This window comes from Panthera uncia (genome assembly GCF_023721935.1).
Source record: "Panthera uncia isolate 11264 chromosome A3 unlocalized genomic scaffold, Puncia_PCG_1.0 HiC_scaffold_11, whole genome shotgun sequence".
Taxonomy (NCBI): Eukaryota; Metazoa; Chordata; class Mammalia; order Carnivora; family Felidae; genus Panthera; species Panthera uncia.
In genome coordinates, this window is record NW_026057578.1 from 65151114 (window position 1) to 65176439 (window position 25326).

A 25326-nucleotide genomic window follows, 5' to 3' on the forward strand; every position below is an offset into this window, starting at 1 on the left:
AGGTTTTTAATTTTTTTGTGCTATGGACCCTAAATAAAGCCTATGAACCCTTCTTCAGAATAATGTTTTTAAATGCATTAAATGAAACACATAGAGTTGCAAAAGAAACCCAGTTACATTGAAATATTGTCATCCAAATATAAAACAAAAATTTTTAACTTTAATTTGAGAGCTAGAGTAAGAGAGAGAGCATGTACTAGTGAGGAGGGGGCAGAGAGGGAGGGAGAGAATCCCAAGCAGGCTGTGTGCTATCGGTGCAGAGCCAAATGCAGGGCTTAATCCATGAGATAATGACCCAAGCCAAAATCAAGAGTCAGTTGCTTAACCAGCTGAGCCACCTAGGCACCCCTAAAACAAATTCTTGATAAAGAAATAAGTCCTTTTTATTAATGCATTAAATAACATGATTGGAGTGAAGTTCTAACATCTTAATGGTGGTTTATTGCCTACATTAGTAATGAAAGTTAATGCCAGATTCCAGTTAGAGGTTAGAGAAAATAAAGGTGGAATTTATTTCTTTTCTATGTTTATGTAGTATTTTATTTCAAGGGTCTGTAGTCCTTGTGTTAAGACCCTAGAATATTGTATAGGGCTTTCTAGACTGGTAACTAGTGAAAAATGGAGTTTATAAAAAACCAATTGATGCCCATCACTAGATGAATGGATAAATAAAATGTGCTATTTTTATGTAATGGAATATATTTGTCAATAAAAAGGAATGAAGTACTGATGCATGGTGCAGCATGGATGAACCTTGAAAACTAACTGAAAAAAAGGCAGTCACAATATCATATCCATTTATGTGAAATAGCCAGAATAGGCAAATCTATATACCAAAAGTGGATTGCCTGGACTTGGAGGAGTGGCAGGAGGTTGGAGGGGAACTGAAAGTTACTGCTAATGGGTATGGGTTCCCAGTGTTTTGGAGGGCAGTGACAGAGTTCAAAAATCAATTGACAGTGGTCCCACAAATCTGTGAATAAATAAAAACCACTGATTGTACCCTTTAAAATGGAGAATTGCTTGCTGTGTGAATTATAGCTTAGTAAATTTAATTAATTTAGTTAAAACATAACCAATTGGGGGGAAAAAAAAACTCGGAAATCAGTGCCTGGGGCTTAGTACAAAATATAGGTAGGGGAAAGAATTCAAGATGTTAGTGAAAGTTTGCAGGATAGGGAGCCAGTGAGCTCAGAAGGGGCCTATTGACTCTGAGAAGAGCTGCAGTAAGGTGGGCCTATATGCTTGAGGGACTAGAGGACATGTTGAGGATGACAGGTTCTGAAGTTTATACAGATATTTCTGTAATAATACCACATGTTTATTCTTGGCATATTTTATTTCAAAGTCGTATTAGAAAACATAGCAGAACTTATAGAAAAAATAGAGTTAAGGTGGACCTCAAGATACATGAAAAAAATTTTAATATTACTAATTGGGCATCTGGGTGGCTCAGTTGGTTAAGCGTCCAACTCTTGAATTGGGCTCAGCTCATGACCTTGCAGTTCATGGGATCGAGCCCCGCATCAGGCTCTGCAGTGACAGCATGGAGCCTGTTTGTCATTCTCCCTCTCCCCGTCTCTGCCCCTCCCCTATTTGTGCACATGAATGCTTTCAAATAAATAAACATAAAAAAATTGTTAACAGAAGCAGTAGTAAACTTTAATAAAACAGTTGCCTACAGAAGTCTCCATTGCATTTGTACCCAGCAGCAGCATCATGTGACTCTTTGCAGCCTTAAAGTCTAGGGTTCTTGTTACCTCCTTTGAGATGCCCCGTGAGGGCATTTGCTTCTAATAAAGGTCATTTTCACAAAAGTTAAAAATCTGAACCAGGGTAAAGAATTAATAAAAATTCTAGTAAACACCAGCAGATGTTTTTGTGCTTCTCGTGTATTCTCTGCTTTTCTGTGTATCTTAGCATAATGACAAGTACACTGGCCATTAAGCCAGCTACTCTGAGGTCTTCATAGGTTGCTAAGTTTACTCTTCCATTGTGTGACGCTTGCCTTGATCACTTCAAAACATTAATGGGATGGGAAAAAGAATCATTTGTGAACCAGTGCCACCTCCACACTTTGCTTCCATCATTCCCCTATTTACCAATAGCATATGAGCTAATTCAGAATAAAGAACCAGGCGTTGAAGCACAACAGACATTATGTGGGCAAAGTGTTGGTTATAGACTGTCTAAATAATGTTTCACACATAGGTACTATTTTCTAAATGTGTGTAGGTGCTGTTGTGATTAATAAAACATGAATTCTTAAAACAATTTTGCTGACTTCATAGTAGCTTTTCATCATTTTCTCAATCAAGAGCTACTGATATTTCCAGAATAGGTTGAAGCAAAATGCGGTATGCTAGATCACTTGCAGAATTCTTGTAAAAGAATTTATTGGAGATCAGAAAAAAAAAATCCTTGCAAGGTAACCAATTATATATAATACATGGTAACTATAGCTGGGCTTCTGTTAAGTGTCAAGCATTATGTTAAGTGTTGTGTAGCCTTATCTCATTCATTCCTCTTCTGGGTAGCTATTGTCATTAATCCTATCATAATAGATAAGGGAAAGGGGTTCAGAGAACATGCCGTAGATCACAGAGCCAGGAGATAACAGAGTTGGGATTGGCACCCAGGTCTGTACTCAGGCCTTTCACACTTACACTTTGTTGCTTCACTTACTCCTTCTGTAATTCCCCAGCATGTGCTCTTAAGTAGCATCAAGTAAAGTGCCAGTGTAAATACTTGACCTGATTTAACCTCTGTTAATTGGAACACTGTATTATTAATGGAAATTAGGGATATAAGGTAAGTTAGAGACATTTTATTTTAACGACTTTGACTTTGGGTTATTAAATCTACGAAGAAATGCAATTCATTTAGTTGTAATTAATGTCATGTTTATGCATCTCTAGTGCTCTTGATGAAGGAGATTACAGACAGGCAGGGAAGGTAGTGTTTTATTAGTAGGAAGCTTAGAGAGCCAGATCATTTCCCTTTCTATAAAATAAATACTTAACACATTTGACTTAAATTTACAGGAGTAAATAGTAACTTTGGAGACCCGCTGCACTATTTGCGCTTTTTGGATCAAATGCTGTTTGTTATCTTACACGAATTTTTAAAAATGGGACCATTTTCAGGCGCCTGGGTGGCTCATTCGGTTAGCCATCTGACTTCAGCTCGGGTCATGATTTCGTGGTTCGTGGGTTCTAGCCCTGTGTTGGGCTCTGCTGACAGCTTAGCCTAGAGCCTGCTTTGCCTTCTGTGTCTCCCTCTCTCTTTTTCTCAAAAATAAATAAACATTAAAAAAATTTTTAGATAAGAACGTCTTATTATTTTTTGCTTTCTTTTAGGAAAACACCAGAGATTACTCTTGGCAGTTTTTGTGACTCCTCTTATTGATCTTCGTTCTGATTTCTCCAAGTTTCAGGAAATGATAGAAACAACATTAGATATGGATCAGGTATGTAATGTACTCTTTTTTTTTTAATGTTTGTTTCTTTTTGAGGGAGAGAGAGACAGATTGTGAGTGGGTGAGGGGCAGAGAGAGAGAGAGAGGGAGACACAGAATCCAAAGCAAGCTCCAGGCTCTGAGCTGTCAGCACAGAGCCTGATGCAGGGCTCGAAACTCACAAGCTGTGAGATCATGACCTGAGCCGAAAGTCAGATGCCTACTGACTGAGCCACCCAGGTGCCCTTGTAAGGCACCTTTGAGACAGTGGATGTAAGATTAAGTGATGAGGAAAGTTTGTTTTTGTTTTTATTTTTTTTTTAAGAATTGTTTTAGTGGATGAAGAAAGATTAACAGAGGCAATGAATATTGGGCACAACTGGCTTTGTTAGAGGAAATCTCACAAATAAAAGATTCCACATATGCAATCTAAATTTTGCTTTAATTTCAAGAGAGAAGGGAGATAGTCTCTGGAAAAGAGAAGAGGATAAATGTAGATGTAGAACATAAGAGAAGGCAACTTCTCTTTTGTTTATTTTCCATGTAGGAAAGTCTTTGGGAGAAGAGGTTAGATTATACGTGTGTCTCCTAAGTAGCTGTTGATATAACTAAAAAGTTAACTGTAGTTTAAATACTGTTTAGTTCCAAATTTCTAATTGGTTGAGGTATAAGTGACCTGTACCTCGGGTCTTTAACAATGTTAAATAGTAATTTATATATATAAATATAAAATAGGAATAGTTTTTGAAGTAGTTGAAGATACCTTTTATGAAAATGAATTTGAAAGCAAAATTTATGAAATGGTAATTTTTACTGTTAAAAGTTTGTTTATAGAACAAATTTATTATGGGGCCACTGAATGTAGTGTTTTCCAATTTTGTGACATTAAAAATAATATTTAAAATATTTTCTACACTAAATTTCCTGTCGAAAATGATCATGCAGGGAATATGTGCTCTGATATTATTCATATTAAGGTAACAGTTCGGTTTGCAAATTGTTAGATTCTTTGCATTCTTAATAACTAGATTTGAGTTGTTTGTCCCATATGATGTCAATTTATTTTGTTTTTATTGAATTCTTAACTGAGGTTTAAAGAAGTTAAACCTCATTTACTCTGTGTTCTTTGGATTTCAGAAGTACATGAATATGTATATATAGGTGTAAATGCTTCACTTTTCTGGGACTGTTTTGTCAGTGATGGGCCTAAACAGCCAAAAGACTTGCATTGTTCACCCCTCATTTGGGAAAACTTGCATTTTAGCTATTGTTACCTCTGTAATGTTGCTATGAGTGGAATGATTTAAGGTGTGCAACTTTCAGATCAATGGGAGGCAGAAATACTGCTGAGAAACATCTAATCCCGAAATACCACTGCCTCCCAAGCGGAAGATGTGGCCTTCCTGGTGATTGGGTGGGGTTGGATATTTGTAAACGATGTTTAAATGAAAGCTTGTAGAGGCATAGTTCTTGGAGGTTAACAAAAACTCTTACTAGCTTAGGGATGTGGGGAGGCAGGAATCTAGAGCCCCTCATTGTCACCACAGCTTAGCTCTGATGAATTGCTGCCATTGATTTTGCCCTTTGTGGCCAGCTTTATTCTTCTAAAAGTTGCCATGCTTTAATATTGTGGGTCTCAAGCTTAAGCATGTATCAGAACCACTTGGTGGGTTTGTTGAAACAGGTTGCTGAGCTTCATCCCCAGAATCAGATTCTTTTGGTCTGAGGTGGGGTGAAAAATTCACATTTCTCTTTTTTCTTTTTCTTTCTCTTTTTCTTTTTTTCCTTTCTTTTTCGTTTTCTTTTTAAATACAAGTTAGTTAACATAAAGTGTAGTAATGGTTTCAGGAGTAGAATTTAGTGATTTGTCACTTACATATATCACCCAGTGCTCATCCCAACAGGTGCCCTCCTTAATGCCTATCATTCATTTAGCTCATCCCTCCAGCCACCCTCAGTTTGTTCTCTGTATTTAACAGTCTCTTATGGTTGGCCTCCTTCTCTGCTTTTATTTTGTTTTTCTTGTTTCCTACTCTTGTGTTCATCTGTTTTGTTTCTTAAATTCCACATATGAGTGAAATCCTATGATATTTGTCTTTCTCTGACTGACTTACTTTGCTTAGCATAATACACTCCAGTTCCATCCACATTGTTGCAAGTGGAAGATTTTCATTCTTTAAAAAAAATATTTTTAATGTTTATTTTTGAGAGAAAGAGAGAGTGAGAAGGGGAGGGGCAGAGAGAGAGAGGGAGACACAGAATCTGAAGTAGGCTCTAGGCTTTGAGCTGTCGGCAACAGGGCCTGATGCAGGGCTCGAACTCACGAACCGTGAGATCATGACCTGAGCTGAAGTTGGATGCTTAACCAACTGAGATACCAGGTGCCCCAAGATTTCATTTTTTTTTTTATGGCTGAGTAATACTCTAGTGTATATACATATCACATCTTCTTTTTTTAAAATTTTTTTTTTCAACGTTTTTTTATTTATTTTTGGGACAGAGAGAGACAGAACATGAACGGGGGAGGGGCAGAGAGAGAGGGAGACACAGAATCGGAAACAGGCTCCAGGCTCCGAGCCATCAGCCCAGAGCCTGACGCGGGGCTCGAACTCACGGACCGCGAGATCGTGACCTGGCTGAAGTCGGACGCTTAACAGACTGCGCCACCCAGGCGCCCCACATATCACATCTTCTTTAACCATCATCAGTCAATGGACATTTGGGCTCTTTCCATAATTTGGTTATTGTTGATAGTGCTATTATAAAATTGGGATGCATGTGCCCCTTTGAATCAGCATTTTTGTGTCCTTTGAGTAAATGTCTAGTAGTGCAATTGCTGGGTCGTAGGTAGGGCAGCTCTATTTTTAATTTTTTGGAGGAACCTATACAGTTCTTCAGAGTAGCTACATCAGTTTGCATTTCTGAAAATTTGCATTTCTAACATGTACCCAAATGATGCTGCCTGTCTGGGGATCACACTTTGAGAACTACTTGCTAATAAAATAAATTTCTCCTAACAAATTAGGAGTGTGATCTCATCTCAAAGTGAGATAAGTGTGCGATTTCCTTTCACCAATTTGCATCCTACTTCAAAGGCTGCGCTCTTGGGCAATCACTGGGCATTATCTGGCCAAAAGTTGATGTATATAAATTGAGAATGTTCGAGTTTCTTAAAATTTGTAGCCCCTCTGTCAAAGTACAGATCTTCTATTGAAAACCCTGTGCAGCTATCTTTTTATCTGAGTCATCACACTGACAGCCTGTCCAGTAGATGTGGAGGCCTGCCTTTTAGGACCTGTCTTCCTCTCCTGCTCTTGGACAGTTTTAAAAGCTGTCTCCGGCAATGAGCTGTTTGTTTTCCTTGTACTCAAGATGTGAGCCACTACTATGATAATTACAAGAAGCAGCAGGATGATAAAATGTTGGATACTTTTGGGGCACCTGGGTGGCTCATTCAGTTGAGCATCTGACTTTAGCTCAGGCCATGATCTTGCTGTCTGTGAGTTTGAGCCCCACGTCAGGCTCTGTGCTGACAGCTCAGAGCCTGGAGCCTGCTTTGGATTCTGTGTCTCCCTCTCTCTGTCCCTCTGCTGATTGTGCTCTGTCTCTCTGTCTCTCAAAAATGAATAAATGTTATTTAAAAAAATTTTTTTAAATGTTGGATACTTTTGGTTCATATTTTGCCTTTTGATTTATTCCCTCTCTCCCTCCCTCTCCTCTTTCTTGCTCTCCTTCCCTCCCTTCATACAATATTCTGACTGCATAGGTCCAGCCCTTGAGATACATAGCTGCTTGACAGCAAATAAGCCAAAACATTCCCTCACAAATGATGATGTACCAAAATACCAAGATGTAAATTTTTAAAGTATTTTCTTTATTTGAAGCTTTTCTACTTAATAAAGATAACACATCTGTTAGACAAGTGGAACGGGGCGCGCCTGGGTGGCTGTCGGTTGAGTGTCCAAGTCTTGATTTCGGCCCAGGTCATGATCTCAGAGTTGTGAGATCAAGTCCTGATTAGGGCTCTGCACTAGGCATGAAGACTGCATAGGATTCTGTCCCATTCACTCCATCTCCTTCTCTTTCTCTCTCTCAAAAAAACCCCAAAAAATCAAAAGCAAGTGAAACAAAACTATACGAAGAAGTATAGAGGCAAAAGTGACCATTCTTCCCTCTTCAGATGAACAGTGTTAACAGCCTAATGTGCTTCTTCCAGCTCCATCTTCCTTATTGAGGGTTAAGATTTACTTTTATCTGAAACACTTGATACATAGCTGTTAATTTAGACTTTACTGTGATTGTATAAAATAGTTTTTTAGGAGATTTTTTTTTTTTTTTTTTTTTTTTTTTTGAGAGAGAGAGGGAAAGAGAGAATCTTAAGCAGACTCCACTCCCAACGTGGAGCCTGATCTCAACTCGGGGCTCAGTCCCACGACCCTGGGATCATGACTTAAGCCAAATTAAGAGTTGGACCCTTAACCGGTTGGGCCACCCAGGAGCCACTTTTTAGTGTCAATTTTTGAATGGTGCTATGGGATTAGAGTGTTGTAAGATTTTGTGTCTGGGAAGAGGAGATTTTAGGAAGGCAAGCAGTGTAATTATATTGATAAAGGCTGGGAAAGGAGAGGTCCTTTGTCCTAATTTTATTGCTGTCACTTAAGATTATGACAAAACTTGATTTCTTAATCTGAAAGTAGTTAACTTTATGGGGGAGAAAAAACTTTTTTTTTCTGCTTTCTTCGGTTCATTGTTTGGAAGTCTGCTAGTTAAACTGATAAACAGATTATTAGCAAGAGAACAGATTTTTGGGTTCACAGAAAAATGTGACTCAAGGAGGCTATTAGAATTTGGGGCTTATGTATTATCTTAGTAGGGGAATGGGAGAGGGAGAAAGGGTACTTCCAGGAAAACAAATGACTTTTACAAGTGATTAATGAGCCCTTGAGAGAATAGATTGAGGATATGATAATTTTTACTTCCTTGGTTATGAAACTCCCTGGGAGGGGATTTAACAACAAATTAGTTCTTTTGGGAGCCTCTGTTTTTAGGGAGATAAGAGAGTGCAGAAACAAAGTCTATTCTCAGATGCTTTCATCTTGGAATAATTTTTATGCCACTATAACATATTCTGAACCCCCCTTCACTGTTAAGTACTGTGTCAATAAGTGAGCTGTGGATTTCCTCCCTGCCCCCAGTAGATTATCTGAGGTTAAACTTAGTATTAGTTAGGACTCTTTATTTTTCACATAACTAAAACTCACTACACCCTGGCTCATGAAATTAAAAGTCTAGAGATAGGGTAGGCTTTAATTTAGAGTTGCTTATCCACCAGCTCAATAATACCATGCAAATGACCTAATTTCTTGATCTCATCTATCTTTTGTGATTTTAATACCAACCTAACACAAGTTCCTCTTTTGGCCCTGCATTGAGTATCTACCAGTAGTAATTCACGTAACATTCCTAGGAAGAGTCCTGCAGTTTGTTTTGATGGGACCATTTAAGCAGTGCTTTTGGCCAGAGATCCTAAAATGTGATGATGGGCCTAAGATAGCTAGGGGTGGGTTATCCCTCTGTTGCAGGTAAACAAAATGAAAGCTCTACTGGGAAGGGGAAGGAGGGAATGAATGACTGTTGTGTAGACAACCAGCCTTGTCTGCTAAGATAGGGTCCTGTAACTGAAGGCTTTCATGTTTTATGGTGTGATGCTGTCTTTTAAATAAATACAATTCCTACTTAAAACCTTCTCTGGATTCTCTAGGGAATTGACCTGATACAATATCTTCTTTATTCTCAGTTACAAACCTTTAAACTTACCTCGGGGTTATAAAGTGAATTCAACCCTTCACTGTCATTGTAGATATTTGTAGTGAATTTAGGCATTTAAATTACGTGACTCAGAACTACTTTGAGCAAACCTCAGAGGATAGCAATCATTTCATGTATGATTCCTGAAAGCTTTCTCATGTTTTCCAGCTGTGCACTTAGGAGCTCATGTGATGAAGGGAACAGTCATTTATACAAGTAGTTGCATTATTTCTTTTTTTCTAGGCTTAGCTTCGTATGTAATATTTAAGGTATTTTTGTGTCTACTTTCCATACATCTTATGGAAAGATTTTCTATTTCTGAAGTACATATAAATGTATCTCTACCACCCCCAGGACAAGGTTCAAAATGGCAATGATTTTTCACAAAAAAGTAAACAATTTCAGTTAGATTGGATGATTCAATGAGATGTATTAAATTTTAAAATTCATTTTATACTATATTTGGGTATTTCATCTTTGAATATTAGTTTTCTTTTTTTTCCTTTTTTTAAAATATAATTTATTGTCAAGTTAGCTAACTTATAGAGTATACAGTGTGCTCTTGGCTTTCAGAATAGATTCCCGTGATTCATCACTTACATACAACACCCAGCGCTCATCCCAACACATGCCCTCCTCAGTGCCCATCACCCATTTTCCCCTTTCCGCCACCTTCCCCCACCTCCAGTCAACCCTCAGTTTCTTCTCTGGGGAAGAAACTCTATGTAAGAGTGTCTTATGGTTTGCCTCCCTCTCTGTTTGTAACTATTGTTTTTCCTTCCCTTCCCCCATGGTCTTCTGTTAAGTTTCTCAAATTCCACATATCAATGAATGAAAACATGATATTTGTCTTCTCTGACTGACTTATTTCACTTAGCATAATACCCTCCAGTTCCATCCATGTTGTTGCAAATGGCAAGATTTCATTCTTTCTCATTGTTGAGTCGTATTCCATTGTTTACATATACCACATCTTCTTTATCCATCAGTTGATGGACATTTGGGCTCTTTCCATAATTGACAGCACTGCTATCAACATTGGGGTACATGTGCCCCTGTGAATTAGCACTCCTGTATCCTTTGGATAAATTCTTAGTACTGTTATTTCTGGGTCATAGGGTAATTCTATTTTTAATTTTTTGAGGAACCTCCACACTGTTTTCCAGAGTGGCTATACCAGTTTGCATTGCTACTGACAGTGCAAGAGGGTTCCCCTTTTTCCACATCCTTACGAACCTCTGTAGTTTCCTGAGTTGTTAATTTTAGCCACTGTGACCAGTGTGAGGTAGTATCTCAGTGTGGTTTTGATTTATATTTCCCTGATGATGAGTGATGTTGAGAGTCTTTTCATGTGGCTGTTGGCCATCTGGATGTCTTCTTTTGAAAAGTGTCTATTCATGTCCTCTGCCCATTTCTTCCTTATTTTTTTTATTTATTTATTTTTTTTACATGTTGAGTTTGGTGTTCTTTCTAGATTTTAGATACTGACCCTTTATCTGATATGTCATTTGCAAATATCTTCTCCCATTCCATTGGTTGCCTTATAATTTTGCTGATTGTTTTCCTTTGCAGTGCAGAAGCTTCTTATCTTGATGAGGTCCCAATAGTTCATTTTTGCTTTTATTTTCCTTGCTTTCCGGCATTTGCTGTGGCCAAGGTCAAAGAGTTGCTGCCTGTTTTCTCCCCTAGGATTTTATTGTTCCCTGTCTCACATTTAGGTCTGTCATCCATTTCGAGTTTATTTTTGTATATGGTGTAAGAAAGTGGTCAGTTTCATTCTTTTGCATGTTGCTGTCCAGTTCTCCCAGCACCATTTGCTAAAGAGAGTGTCTTTTTTCCACTGAATACTCTTTCCTGTTTTGTCAGAGATTAGTTGGCCATATATTTGTATGTGGGCCCAATTCTGCATTCTGGTCCATTGGTCTATGTGTCTTTTTTTGTGCCAGTACCACGGTGTCTTGATGATTATAGCTTTGTAGTATGGGCTAAAGCCCAGGATTGTGATGCTTCCAGCTTTGGTTTTCTTTTTCAACATTACTTTGGCTATTCGGGTCTTTTGTGGTTCCATACAAATTTAGGTTTGTTTGTTCTAGCTCTAAGAATGCTGGTACTACTTTGATTAGGATTGCATTGAATGTGTAGATTGCTTTGGGTAGTATCGACATTTTAACAATATTTGTTCTTCCAATCCATAAGCATGGAATGTTTTTCCATTTCTTTGTGTTCTTTTCAATTTCTTTCATAAGTTTTCTATAGTTTTCAGCATACAGATCTTTAACTTCCTTGGTTAGGTTTATTCCTAGGTATTTTATGGTTTTTGGTGCAATTGTAAATGGTATTGATTCCTTGATATCTTTTTCTTTTTTATCAACGTTTTTTTTTTAATTTATTTTTGGGACAGAGAGAGACAGAGCATGAATGGGGGAGGGGCAGAGAGAGAGGGAGACACAGAATCGGAAACAGGCTCCAGGCTCCGAGCCATCAGCCCAGAGCCTGACGCGGGGCTCGAACTCACGGACCGTGAGATCGTGACCTGGCTGAAGTCGGACGCTTAACCGACTGCGCCACCCAGGCGCCCCACTTTTTCTTTTTTAAATGATTATTTATTTTGAGAGAGACAGAGACACAGCATGAGTCAGGGAGGGGCAAAGAGAGGGAGACACAGAATCCCAAGCGGCCTCCAGGCTCTGAGCTGTCAGCACAGAGCCAGACATAGGGCTTGAACTCACAAACTGCGAGATCATGACCTGAGCAGAAGTCAAACACTTAACCGACTGAGCCACCCAGGTGCCCCTCTTGATACCTTTTTATGTTGCTTCATTATTGGTGTATACAAATGCAACCAGTTCTTGTACATTGATTTTATATCCTGCGGCTTTGCTGAATTCATGGATCAGTTCTGGCAGTTTTTTGGTGGAGTCTTTTGGGTTTTCTATGTAGAGTATCATGTCATCTGCAAAAAGTGAAAGTTTTGATTTCTTCTTTGCCACTTTGGATACCTTTTGTTTCATTTTGTTTGATTGCTGAGGTTAAGACTTCCAAAACTATGTTAAACAACAGTGGTGTGAGTTGAATATTAGTTTTCACATACACTTACTATTGGTATATCTTCTATTATTGGAAAAGTAGTAATATTAGATAACTTTTTTAAAGTGTATTTATTTATTTTAAGAGGATAGAGAGAATCTCAAGCAGGCTCTGTGCTGCCAGCACAGAGCCCGACATGTGGCTTGAACTCATGAACTGTGAGATCATGACCTGAGCTGAAATCAAGAGTCAGATGCTTAACTGACTGAGCCACCCTGGCACCCCTAGATAAATTTTTATTGACAATACTGGGACAGAAAAAATTGAAATAGTTTTTAAAAAGCCACAGTTCCATGATCATACTACAACTAAATGATTATTGTATATGTAAGCTGTAAAGATACTAATAGTATATAAGTGATGCAATATTTTTGTTTTTGGAAATAAATATACATGTAATATATATATAAAGGAAGTATTCATGGGGCGCCTGGGTGGCTCAGTTGGTTGAGCATCCAACTTCGGCTCAGGTCATCTCACGGTCCATGAGTTTGAGCCCCGCGTTGGGCTCTGTGCTGGCAGCTCAGAGCCTGGAGCCTGCTTCTGATTCTCTCGCTGCACCTCCCCTGCTTGCTCTTGCTCTCTCTCAAAAATAAATAAAACAGTAAACAAAATTTTTTTAAAAGGGAAGTATTCATATTCTCCTACCTAGAATTAATTCTAAATACGTGTTGACATTTTTGCTTATAGTTATCCTTGTTTTCTGTTTTCTATTTTTATATTTTGATTAAACTATAGTTGACACACTATGTTAATATTAATTTCAAGCATACAACTCAGTGGGTAATGCTATGCTTACCATACAGTGCTATTACAACACCATTAAGTGTATTTCCTAAGCTGCACTTTTTGTCATCCCTGTGAGTTATTCGTGCCATAACTGGAAGCCTGTACCTCCTACTCCCCTCTACTCATTTTGCCCATCCCGGACACCCCTCCTTTCTGGCAGTTATCAGTTCTTTGTAGTTATGGGTCTGTTTCTGCTTTTTGTTTGTTGGTGGACTTTTAAGTTGTTTTTAACTCTTGGCTATTATGATTAGGACTTTCATGAGCAGTCATGTACGAGTATTTGAGTACCTGTTTTCAGTTCTTTTAGGTATATATTTAGGAATAGAAATGCTGGGTCATATGATAATTTTATGTTTAACTTTTTGGGAATCACTAAATTGTTTTCTAAAGTGTCTGCACCATTTAACATTCCCATCAGCAATATAGGAGGAATCCAGTTTCTTCACGTTGCTGCTAATAATTATTATTTTCTGTTTTTTGGGGTGTTGTCTTAATAGTGGGTGTGAAGTGATATTGTTTTTGTTTTTTAAGGTTTATTTATTTTTGAGAGAGAGACAGAGACAGAGATAGAGTGGGAGTAGGGGAGGGGCAGAGAGAGAAGAAGACACAGAATCCAAAGCAGGGCCTAGGCTCCGAACTGTGTCAGCATAGAGCCTGACATGGGCCACAAACCCACGAACCAAGAGATCATGACCCAAGGTGAAGCCGGACACTCAACCAACTGAGCCACCCAGGTGCTGCCATTATGGTTTTGATTTTCATTTCCCTGGTGGCTAATGATGTTGGGCATCTTTTCATATGTTTGGTGCCCATTTATTTGTAATCTTTAGGAAAATGTCTGCTCAGATCCTTTGCTCAATTTGAAATTGGGTTGTCTTTTTGTGTTTGAGTTGTAAGAGTTCTATATATATTCTGGACACTAGACCCTTTTTCTAGGAAATAAATACTTCTTTCTGGGTTTTCTACTTGCCACAAGTTGTTTGTAGTGATTTGCTTATTTTTTTAAAATACTGCTGCATTTGCAGATACATTCCGTTTATTAAAAAATATATACTTTTTAATATTTATTTATTTTTGAGAGAGAGAGAGAGAGAGAGAGACAGAGCTCGAGAGGGGAAGGGCCAGAGAGAGAGGGAGACACAGAATCCCAAGTAGGCTCCAGGCTCTGAGCTGTCAGCACAGAGCCAGACGCAGGGGTTGAACTCACAAACTGCGAGATCATGACCTGAGCTGAAGACAGATGCTTAACCGACTGAGCCACCCAGGCACCCCATTCCCTGTTTATTTTTAATATAATTTGTGCCTCCCCCAACATTTCCTCCCTTCCATAGTTTGTTTTTTAAGAGAATCATCTTATGACTTTTAATTTTTATTTTGTATTAATTTTTTTAAAGTAGGCTTCACTCCCTGTGTGTAGCCCAATGACCCTAAGATCAAGACCTGCTCAGATATAAAGAATCTGTCTCTTAACTGACTCAGCCACTCAAGCACCCAACTTGTGATTTTTTTTAAATCCTCTTTTGTGTCATTGCTTTTTTGTTTCATTAATTTCAGTTCTTAGGTATTTTTTCTATCTACTTTTTTTACTTTAATTTAGTGTTCACTGTTTTTCCAGCCTTTTTCAGTAAGCATTTAAGATTACACTTTTTTTTCTATATATTTAGCTGAATGTATCCCATAAATTTTAAAGGTAAAATATCTTACTCAGTTTTAAGAATTTTATTCCCGTTATCATTTATTTAGAAATATATGTTTTTTAATTTGTAAGCTTTTAGTACATATCAGTTTCATAAAAGTTCTCAGTGTACTTGAGGATCACTTGTGCTAATTTTGGTTGCAGAGTTTTCTATATGTCTGTTAGGTTAGATAGGGCTTTAGTTGTTTTGTTCACATTGTCTGTATGCTTGCTAATTTTTGATCTGCTGAGTTACTAAGAGAAGTGTGGATTTCTTATAGTTCAGTCGATTTTTGCTTCATATGTTTTTAAGACACAAAGCTATAGTTTCTTTGTGGTGAACTGAACCTTCATCATTCTTTAGAGACAGTATCCTTAGTAATGCTTTTTGCCTTAGATATAGTTTGTCTGATAGTAAGAGGGCTATGCCAGAGTCCTCCTTTTTAGTTTTTTTACATGGTATATATTTTTCTGTCCTTTGTGAGTCTTTATGGTTAGAAAGCTTATAGCTGGATTTTATGTATTTTAAATTTATTTTCATCTTAAAAAATTTTTTAATGTTTATTTTTGAGAGAGGGAGAGACAGAGCACAAGTGGGGGAGGGGCAGAGAGAGGAGGGGAGACAGAATCCGAAGTGGGCTCCAGGCTCCGAGCTGTCAGCACAGAGCCTGATGTGAGGCTTGAACTCACAAACTGCAAGATTATGACCTGAGCTGAAGTCAGATACTCAACTGACTGAGCCACCCAGGCACACATTTCATGATCTTTTTTAAGTGGCAATCTGGATTTATTTCTACATTATTTGTGATTCCTATTCTTCCTGGTTCTCCTTATCGCTCTTTCTTTCTTGTATATTGATTGGGCTTTTTAAATTCCATTTTGCCTTTCCTTGTAGCCCCTCCCCCATCCTATCACACATGCACTGGTTTGGAATTTATTCACAAATTTTTACAAAATGTGTATACATAACTCAAAGTCTGTCAGTATCTTCTCACTTAACCCCCCAAATACTAGGACCTTAGGATATCTGAGATCAGAATATATTTTTCTTCATTATTGGCTGGTATTTTAGTTCTGTCTTTTCTTTTCCCCCCTTAAATTTCCATTCTATACAGTCAGTGTTAAATTTAGATTTGCCCATATGCTTACCAGTTTCTTAGCTATTGATTCCTTCTTCCTGAATATTCTTTAGGAGTTCTTTTATTGGCAGTCTGTTAGTCAGGTTTTGTTTGTTTGAAAATGTGTATTTCATCCATGTTCTTGAGGGATATTTTTTGTGGGTATACATTCCAGGTTGAAGATTAACAGTTATTTTTCCTTAATATCTATGAGATTGTATTGTGCTGTCCTTTGGCTTGCATTATTATTGTTTAGAAGTCTTGGTTCCAGATACTGATTCCTTTCACTGTTCTGTGTCCAAAGGTGGATTTCTTTTTCTTTTTCCTGTTTGGATTTACTGTGTTTTCTTAATCAGAGAATTCATGTCTTTTATCAATTTTGGAAAATTATCAATCATTACCTCTTTGAATGTTGTGCTCCTTCATTCTCTTCTCCTAAAACTGTGTTTGGACATATGTTACACTTTCACATTTTTTTTTCTGCCATGTGTCTGTGCTGCTCTCTTTGTGATTACTTCAGATGTTCCAATTCACTGAGTGTCTCTTCAGCTCTGATATGATGTTTAACCAGTCCATAGGGTTTTTGTTTTCAGTGATTACATTTTTTATTTATAAAAGTTATTTGGTTCATTTCTAACTCTGCTTAGACCTTTTTTTTTTAAATAATATTTTGTTCTTTGCTCATGTGTTCCATTCTCTATTATATTACTTTAAACACTTTAATATACTTAAAAACATTTTTTTAATGTTTATTTATTTTTTAGAGAGAGAGAGAGTGCACAAGTTGGGGAAGGGGAGAGAGGGAGACACAGAATCTGAAGCAAGCTCCAAGCTTTGAGCTGTTCACACAGAGCCCGATGTGGGGCTCGAATCCATGAACCTGCGAGATCATGACCTGAGCCGAAGTCAGTCGCTTAACTGACTGAGCCACCCAAGTGCCCCAACATTTTAATATACTTAACATTCCATGTCTAAAATTTCTTGGTTTAAATCTGCTCCTTGTTTCTGCAGAGGTTTTTTTTGTTTGTTTTGTTTTGTTTTTTCTGTTTTTACTCTCACTGTTGGTGGCTTCTTTCCTTGTCCATTGTTTATTTTAAATGTTTATTTATTTATTTAGAGAGAGTGGGGGAGGGGCAGAGAAAGAGAGGAAAGAGAAAGAATATCAAGCAGGTTCAGTGCTGTCAGCATAGAGCCCAGCGTGGGGCTTGATCCCCTGAACCTCGAGATCATGACCTGAGCTGAAATCAAGAGTCAGACTCTTAGGCCCCTGTTATGTATATTTAGATTACGAATTCTCATCTATTTGGGTTCTGTCTGTGCAGATTATACACCACCCCCCATATAAAATTTGCCCTTTTGCTTTTGCCATATGTCCCACATTGTAATTAAGCCAGGAACACTTTTCTTTTTTAAGTGTATTTATTAATTTTGAGAGAGAGTGCAAGCAGGGGAGGGACGGAGAGAGAGGGAGAGAATCCCAAGCAGGCTCCATGTTGTAAGTGCAGACCCTGACACTGGGCTCAAACTTGTGAACCATGAGATCATGACCTGAACCAAAATCAAGAGTCGGATGCTTAACAGATGCTTAACTGACTGAGCCACCCAGGTGCCCCTGGTACAGGTAATTTGATTCAAAGGTATCTCTTCTCTTCTCTTCTCTGGTATATTGTTTATTCATATTTAAATGATAGTATGAGGATCTTTCTTTCTTTGTTCTTTGATCTTTTTTCTGAATTTCATCTTCCCATTTTGGAGTTCCAAGCCTGGGTTTCTTTTCCTCCATCTTTTTTGTGTAGTCTGATGTAATGAGTGTGTGGGTTTTCCTGGTGATAGGTGGGTGATGTTGTTGGAAAGACAACTAGAGACTAAAGGTCATATGTCTTGGTTCTGGGTTAGAATACTGAGTGTGGTGGTATATTTTAATATCCCAGATTGTTTGGGAGGGGTGATGTCTTGCTGAAGGGTACCCTGTTTGGAGTGTGGGCCTAGAGTGTTTTAGTGCATTAGGACCCAGTCATTCACTTTCCCTGTTTCACTCCAGTCTCCTCAGCAGTGCTTTCACAACAGTATTTCCCCTTCCCGAGGAAGGAAAATGGAAGGATACCCATTCAACTTTCTTCTCTCCAGATTTGGGATTACTAGTGATGATTCTCAGGGTTAATTTACCAATGAATGGGCTTCTGGAAGGTGGGTGAGGAAAGGAATATGATTTGGCTCTGCGTCACTTCTTTTTAAGTTCATTGGAAGAGGCAAATTCTTTAGCTATGTCAATCCACCCTTGTTGCATTATTTTCCCTGAAATTATCCTAACTCTTAGTTCTTGTTTCTGCATCATCTTCACTGTCTGTTTGAATAAACTGTATGATATTACTGAGGTACCATTGTGCAAATATTGTGATGTTTTATCATTTCTGGGTTCTGCTGTAACGGATAAATCTGCAGAGATCTTATTCATCCCTGTGTAGCTTTGCATCTGTTGCATTATTCCTTAGGTTGAATTCCTGGGAGTAGAATTGCTGTGTCAAAGGGTGTAACAAATATCTCTGAAACTTGTCGAATATTGCTTTTTTTCTAAAGGTTATAACAACTTAGGTTCTCACCAGAAATGAATGAGTACACTAATTTCACTGTAGCCTCATTAGTATTTGATGGTAATATTTTTCTTAAAAAAAAAAAATAACTGTAGAATAAGATCTTAAGGTTGCTTAAATATTCATATCTTTTACTGTTGAGCTTTAGCATTTTCCTGTGGGTTAGTTTACTACTTATTTTACTACTTTCTCATTTGTGAATTGTATGTTTTCATATTTGCCCATTGAATGACCTTGATATTTTTCTCATACATGCAAAACCAAGTTCCTTTATAAAAGAAAGTATTTAACCTTTCTATTTTTACATTTTTTTACAAATATAATTAAATCTCTTAGCAGTTTCAACTGAGAAATTTATGTGAATTTATGTGATAAACTGAGAAATTAAGGTAACTTTTTTGGTTAGCTTTTTGTAACTTTAATTCCTTTTTCTTGTGTTTGCCTTTGGTATGTGAGGAAGGTGTGTTCTCATTAAGTAGAAAGTAATTGGAAAGAAATTATATTAACCCCATGTACTAAGGTGTTTTGTTTTTTTAGAGAGAGAAAGAATGTGGGGAAGAGGGTCAGTGGGAGAGAGAGGGACAGAGAGAGAATCTTAAGTAGGCTCCACACTTTGTGCTGAGCCTGACAAAACCCACGGTTCTGATGCCAGGACCCTGGGATCATGACCTGAGTCAAAATCAAGAGTTGGATACTCAACTAACTGAGCCACCCAGGCACCCCGCCAACCCCCCACCCAATTTGTTTGCTAAATTAAAATAAATCTCCTTGGGACACCTGGGTGACTCAGTTGGTTAAGCAGCCGACCCTTGATTTCGTCTCAGGTCATGATCTCATGGTTCATGAGTTCCAGCTCTGCACTCACAGCACCTGCTTTGGATCCTCTGTCTCCCTCTCTCTGCCCCTCCCCCATGTGTGTGCCTACTCTGTCTGTCAAATATAAATAAATGTTAAAAAAAAAAAAATTTCCTTGTCTTCAAGTAGGCTCTATACCCATTGTGGGGCTTGAATAGGAGTCGCATGCTGTACTGACCAAGCCAGTCAAGCGCCCCTAATTTTTTTTTTTTAAGATTTTATTTTTAAGTAATGTCTATAGCCAACGTGGGGCTTGAATTTACAACCCAGAGATCAGGAGTTGCATGCTTCCCCGACTGAGCCAGCCACACACTCCTCCCCTAATCCTTTTTAATAGTTCTTAATGGCTGTAAGGATATGCTTCATTCATTTTTAAAAATATTCTGATTGTCTCTGGTTTTTAGTCATTTTGTTTCAAAAAGGGATTCCTATTGGACTGTCACTAGGAATGAGGAAATGTTAATGTTTGATTTAGTTTCCTCTTTTCATAGTTTACCTTTTTGCTTACCAATCGTTTTAAATATTCCAATAAGCAGTTATATATATATATATATATATATATATATATATATATATAAAGTCCTCTATAGTGGGGTGTGTGGGTGGCTCAGTGGGTTAAGTGTACAACTTTTGATTTCGGCTTAGGTCATGATCTTGAGGTTGGTTGGTTTGGGCCCCATGTCGGGCTTTGCGCTGATTGTGTGAGGTCTGCTTTGCGCTGATTGTGTGAGGTCTGCTTGGGATTCTCTCCCTCCCTCCCTCTCTGCCCCTCCCCGCTTGCTCTCCCTCTCTCTCAAAACTAAATAAACAAAAATAAAAAAATAAAAGTCCTATATAGGGCACCTGGGTGGCTCAGTCCATTGAATGTTGGACTCTTTATTTCGACTCAGGTCATGATCTTATGGTCGTGAGATCACAGCCCGAAGTCAGGCTCTGTGCTGGGCATGGAGCCTGCTTAAGATTCTCTCTCCCCCTGCCCTTCCCCAACTTGTGAATCTGCATGGGTGTCCTTGCTCGCGCTCTCTCTCGCTCTCTCTCTCTCTCTCCCTCCCTCTCTCCCTCCCTCAAAAATATATAAATAAGTAAATTGTGAGTTTAACATAAAAGTCTTATATAATTAAGACTTTGTTTCTAAATACCTTGTGTATACATTTGCCATTGTAAGTGAGATCTGTCTTTCATTATGATTTCTTGCTGGCTGTTATTGATAAGAATTTAGGGGAAACAAAGTACTTGAGAGATTTTAATGAACTTACCATTTTAAGAAATAAAATTCGATAGTTTTTTTGTAAACTTTGAGATCTTAAGATGCATCCTTGGTTTGGGTAAAAACTACACATTCTGTTATAGGCTATGAACATTGAACATTGTTTAGTAATGTTTAGGAAGAATGTAGTGAACATTGTTTAGGGGGAACTGTAATTAAAAATACTGAATGCTGCTAGTGAAAGAGGCACTGCATTTTTTCATCCAAGTAACTTTTGGACATCTAGAGCTCTATAAGCTCCTTATAAACAGGATTTTAGATCTCCTAATAAATAGAAACTCTTTAAAGTATTGGCTGAGTAACTTAAAACATAAGTTTAACTCAAAACACAGTGACATTTAAATGAAAGAAAAGAATACATTGGGATTCTTTACCCATCATTTATAAAATGTAGCTATTCTTGGGGCTGTTCTCAGGGCGCCTAGATAGCGCCTAGATAGCTTAGTTGGTTAAGCTTCCAACTTCAGCTAAGGTCATGATCCCGCATTTGGTTTGTGAGTTCCAGTCCCGCGTCGGGCTCTATGCTGACAGCTCAGTCTGGAGCCTGCTTCAGATTCGGTGTCTCTCTCTCTCTGCCTCTCTGTCTCAAAGAATAAACAAACATTAAAAAAAAAAATGCTGCTCTTCTTTGTTCTGTCGGTAGGTGGAAAACCATGAATTCCTTGTAAAACCTTCATTTGATCCTAATCTGAGTGAATTAAGAGAAATAATGGATGACTTGGAAAAGAAGATGCAGTCAACATTAGTAAGTGCAGCAAGAGATCTAGGTAAGAAGGGTTCGTTGCACGTTTTTGTCTATACAGTATCCACACTGGTGCCAGAATTACTTCCCAGGAGGACACAGTGGATCTTGCCAGTTCCTTGTTTAAATTGCCAGGCCTTTCTTCTGCACAGTAAAATTACAAACACTTCAGGTTAACATACAGGAATACTTTGCATTCAGAGCCACACCCTCTTCCAGACTTCTCTCTTACTAACTCGCTAACCCAAGGATGATCCCACATTCCTTCCAGACAGTTCAACCAAGAGTCCCTTGCATTATTTCCTTTAAACAGGATCTGCATTAAACGTCACCTCCACTACAAGCCTAATTCTACTAGGAATAGTTCTTTGATTTGGCTTTGAGGTTCCCCACTACTTCAATAACTTCAGCTTTTTTTTTTTTTTTTAATGGCTGCCTTCCCTACCAGATTATTAATTCCCCCAATTAGTCTCAGACTATTCACACAGATTTGTTCTGAATTTGTAAACCTCTTTGCTTTGAGCATCTCTCACATGTATGTTAAATGAATAAATAAATCTTAGCATATTAGAAGACCCCTTGAGCAGTAATACTTAAACTTTTGAAGAATCTGATGAAAGTTATGAATCCTCTTTCCTGAAATATGTCCATACCTACATATACAAAAAGTTTTGCAAATAGTTTCCATGGAGAATTCATGTATGGACTAGACCCTAGGTAAAGAATCTTTGCCTTACTTTACTTCTCGTTTCATAGCGCGGTCTACATTTTTTCTACAGTCTCTTTCCTCTCCAGGACAGTGATTTCCTCCCCAGTCCAGTGAGGTCTGTCTTTAGTTGTTTGCTGCTACTGATATTTCATAGCCATGCTTTAGCAGTTAAATTTGTAGGTATGATCTCTCTTCTGGTTTGTACTCTAAAGATCACATTGATGTGCAAGATGATGAGGACAGACTTAGAGAAACTTAAAAATCTTAGGTGTACAAACTCTAGCTGATTGATAATTGCTTATTTTGTGAAGTTTCCTACCCTTAACAGAAAATACATGTCATAGTTTTTCTAGAGTTTCATTGTCAAGAGTCTTAAGTTTTTGTTTGGAAAGTGTATTTGTTCACTTTAATCATCCTTTATAATAGTTCCAGAGAAATGCTTTAGTGAAGTAAAGAACCCTGGTGCAGAACTCTCTAAGGGAAGGGGCCATATCTTAGCCCACTGCTGTACTCTGCACCTTCGGATGGGTATACCCAGAAAGCGCTTCGACATCAGAAGCTAATAACATTAATGCAAGAGTTTAAGGATTTTATAGACAGCCTTCATTCATGTAGTTTTTGAATGAAGTAAAGTTTGACTCTTTCCCAGTTAATCTTAATAATTTCCGCTACACTGTCTTGCCATAAAAGTATGTTTTTCACCATTTAGAGTTAATTATTTTAAACATTTTATTAAAAAATGGCTCTAGACATCTGTAACATACTCGTTCTTTATTTCCTTATCCTGAAGGCTTGGATCCTGGCAAACAGATTAAGCTGGATTCCAGTGCACAGTTTGGTTATTACTTCCGTGTAACGTGTAAGGAAGAAAAAGTCCTTCGTAACAATAAAAACTTCAGTACAGTAGATATCCAGAAGAATGGTGTTAAATTTACCAACAGGTTTGTATTTATATTACTTTATTAAGTCTTCAGTAGTTCCATGGAACTAAATTGTTCTGTGAAACGTGAATGCTCTATGATAAGGAAGTTTTTACCTTATTAATTGATACAAGGCATAAGGTAAGAGTGAAACGTTATTTTCTTATAAGAGCCTAGTCAGGTGTTCCAACACCCCCGTGTTAAATAACTCTTCTCTTCCTCATTGACTGAAGTGACACTTTGGATCTGTTTTTAAGATTCTTTCACATGTCTGTCCCATAATTCTTTTGTCAATATGAAATAGATTAATTATATTACAGTTATTTATACTATACTTCTATATCTGTTAGAGTTAGTTTCCCATCATATCTCTGCTTTATAGTTATTTTCATGTTTGGTTTTTCTAAGAAAACTTTGCTATAATTTATCAATTAAAAAAAATTCTATATCAATTGGATCTATAAATTAGTTTAGGGAGATGCCTACCAGCCTTAGCAAGGTCACTCATTAGATTATTGCTTTTTAAAAAATTTCTCTTTCTGGGGGCGCCTGGGTGGCTCAGGCAGTTAAGCGTTTGACTTAGGCTCAGGTCATGATCTTGTGGTTCGTGGCTTCGGGCCCCACGTCAGGTTCTGTGCTAATAGCTCAGATCCTGGAGCCTGCTTCAGATTCTGTGTCTCCCTCTCTCTCTGCTCCTCCTCTACTCGTTCTCTCTGTCTCTCTCTCTCTCAAAAATAAACATTGACAAAAGATTTTGCGAGTTTTTCTTTTCCTTCACTGATGTTAAGTTTCTGAGGCAAATTATGTATGGGTGAAAAAAGAATTATTTTAAAATAAATCTTCTGTGGAGCTCCTGGATAGATCAGTCGGTTAAGTGTCCAACTCTTGGTTTCAGCTCAGGTCATGATCTCACAGTTTGTGAGTTTGAGCCCCGTGTTGGGCTCTGTGCTAGTAGGGCATAGCCTGCTCTGGATTCTTTCTCTCTCCATCTCTCTCTGCCCCTCCCCCACACTTGCTCTCTATGTCTCTCTCTCAAAAATAAACTTAAAAAAATTTGTTTTCATAAATAAAATAAATCTTCCATTACTTGGGTGGGGACATTTATCTTTTTCCTTCTGTACTATATTAGAATTTATGGCAGCCTAACACCCACCCCTCTTCAATAGTCCCTGTACTTTACAGGTAGTTTTTGTATATGTGATCCCCTTTTATCCATTTATTTAGCAAGTCTTTGAGTGCCTCTTATGTGCAGACATTATTCTAAGTGTTCAGACACCCCAGGAATGAAAACAATCCATCTGTTAGATTTCTCATTACAATTCTGAAATAAATAGGTTTATTTCTCTCATTTTTTACATGAAGCTGAAACTCCCAATTTCCCAGGGTTAGACAGCTAGCAACATTAGATACTCACTCCTAGATCTCCTGTCGCTAAATTTAGTAGTAGTTGTTTTTCCAGTAAACTATCCCTGACTCGAGAAATATATATGTATATTTTGGCTTAGATAAGGCAGAACTTGTGGGGTGTTATAACCGTCTTTGAAGCACACCATTGATTAATTTATAATATATGTAGAAGAGATAGAACTGATTGCATTTATTCCAAAAGTTGTGGAAAATTTATTAATTCATTTTGGTCAGCAAATGAAACGTTTGCTGTGTATCTGAGTCTTTGATCATATAATTTTCCTTCTTCCTTTTTTTTGTAATGTTTATTTATTTTTGAGAGAGAGAGAGTAAATGTGGGGGAAGTACAGAGAGAGAGGGAGACCGAGGATCTGAAGCTGGCTCTGCGCTGACAACTCACAAACCACAAGATCATGACCTGAGCTGAAGTCCAACTGAGCCACCCAGGCACCTCTATGATTTTCCTTCTTAAAAACTTCCAGTGTCTGTCTGCCATCCAGAAAAATCTGGAACCTGTATTGTAACCTGCACAGTCTTGTCCCTGGCCCCCTCCACTTTCCTCTGTTGCTACTCTTCCTTCACATAGTGGTCTCACTTTTATAATATCTTTGCCTCTTGTTTTTCTTCCTTTAATTCTTTCTCTTTGCCTGTTTCATAGTCTGCTGCTGCTCCTTGCCTGTGCACTGTTCTTGAGCTGTGTATGTGTATTATGCCATTGGCTAATCCATCAACTTCACAATTATTGCCTTGGTTGATGCCCTCCTTCATCTAGTGAATGCTTCCCCCTTTTTGTCTTCTCCTCTGTGCCCCCCATCTTGTTTTTTTGTTTTTAAGTTTATTTATTTATTTGTTTTGAGAGAGAGGCAGCATGAGTAGGGATGGGGCGCAGAGAGAGAGAGAG

The 25326-nt window shown here is 38.0% G+C and overlaps 1 protein-coding gene across 1 annotated transcript in view; it reads left to right on the top strand.

Annotated features, from left to right (window-relative positions):
* MSH2 (mutS homolog 2) overlaps nucleotides 1–25326 on the top strand; it is an 82071-nt gene that overhangs the window by 44951 nt on the left and 11794 nt on the right. Inside the window, exons 8-10 of the mRNA XM_049651449.1 lie at nucleotides 3360–3469; nucleotides 21291–21414; nucleotides 22889–23039. Coding sequence (XP_049507406.1) covers nucleotides 3360–3469; nucleotides 21291–21414; nucleotides 22889–23039 — 385 coding nt within the window. The remainder of the gene's footprint in view (nucleotides 1–3359; nucleotides 3470–21290; nucleotides 21415–22888; nucleotides 23040–25326) is intronic.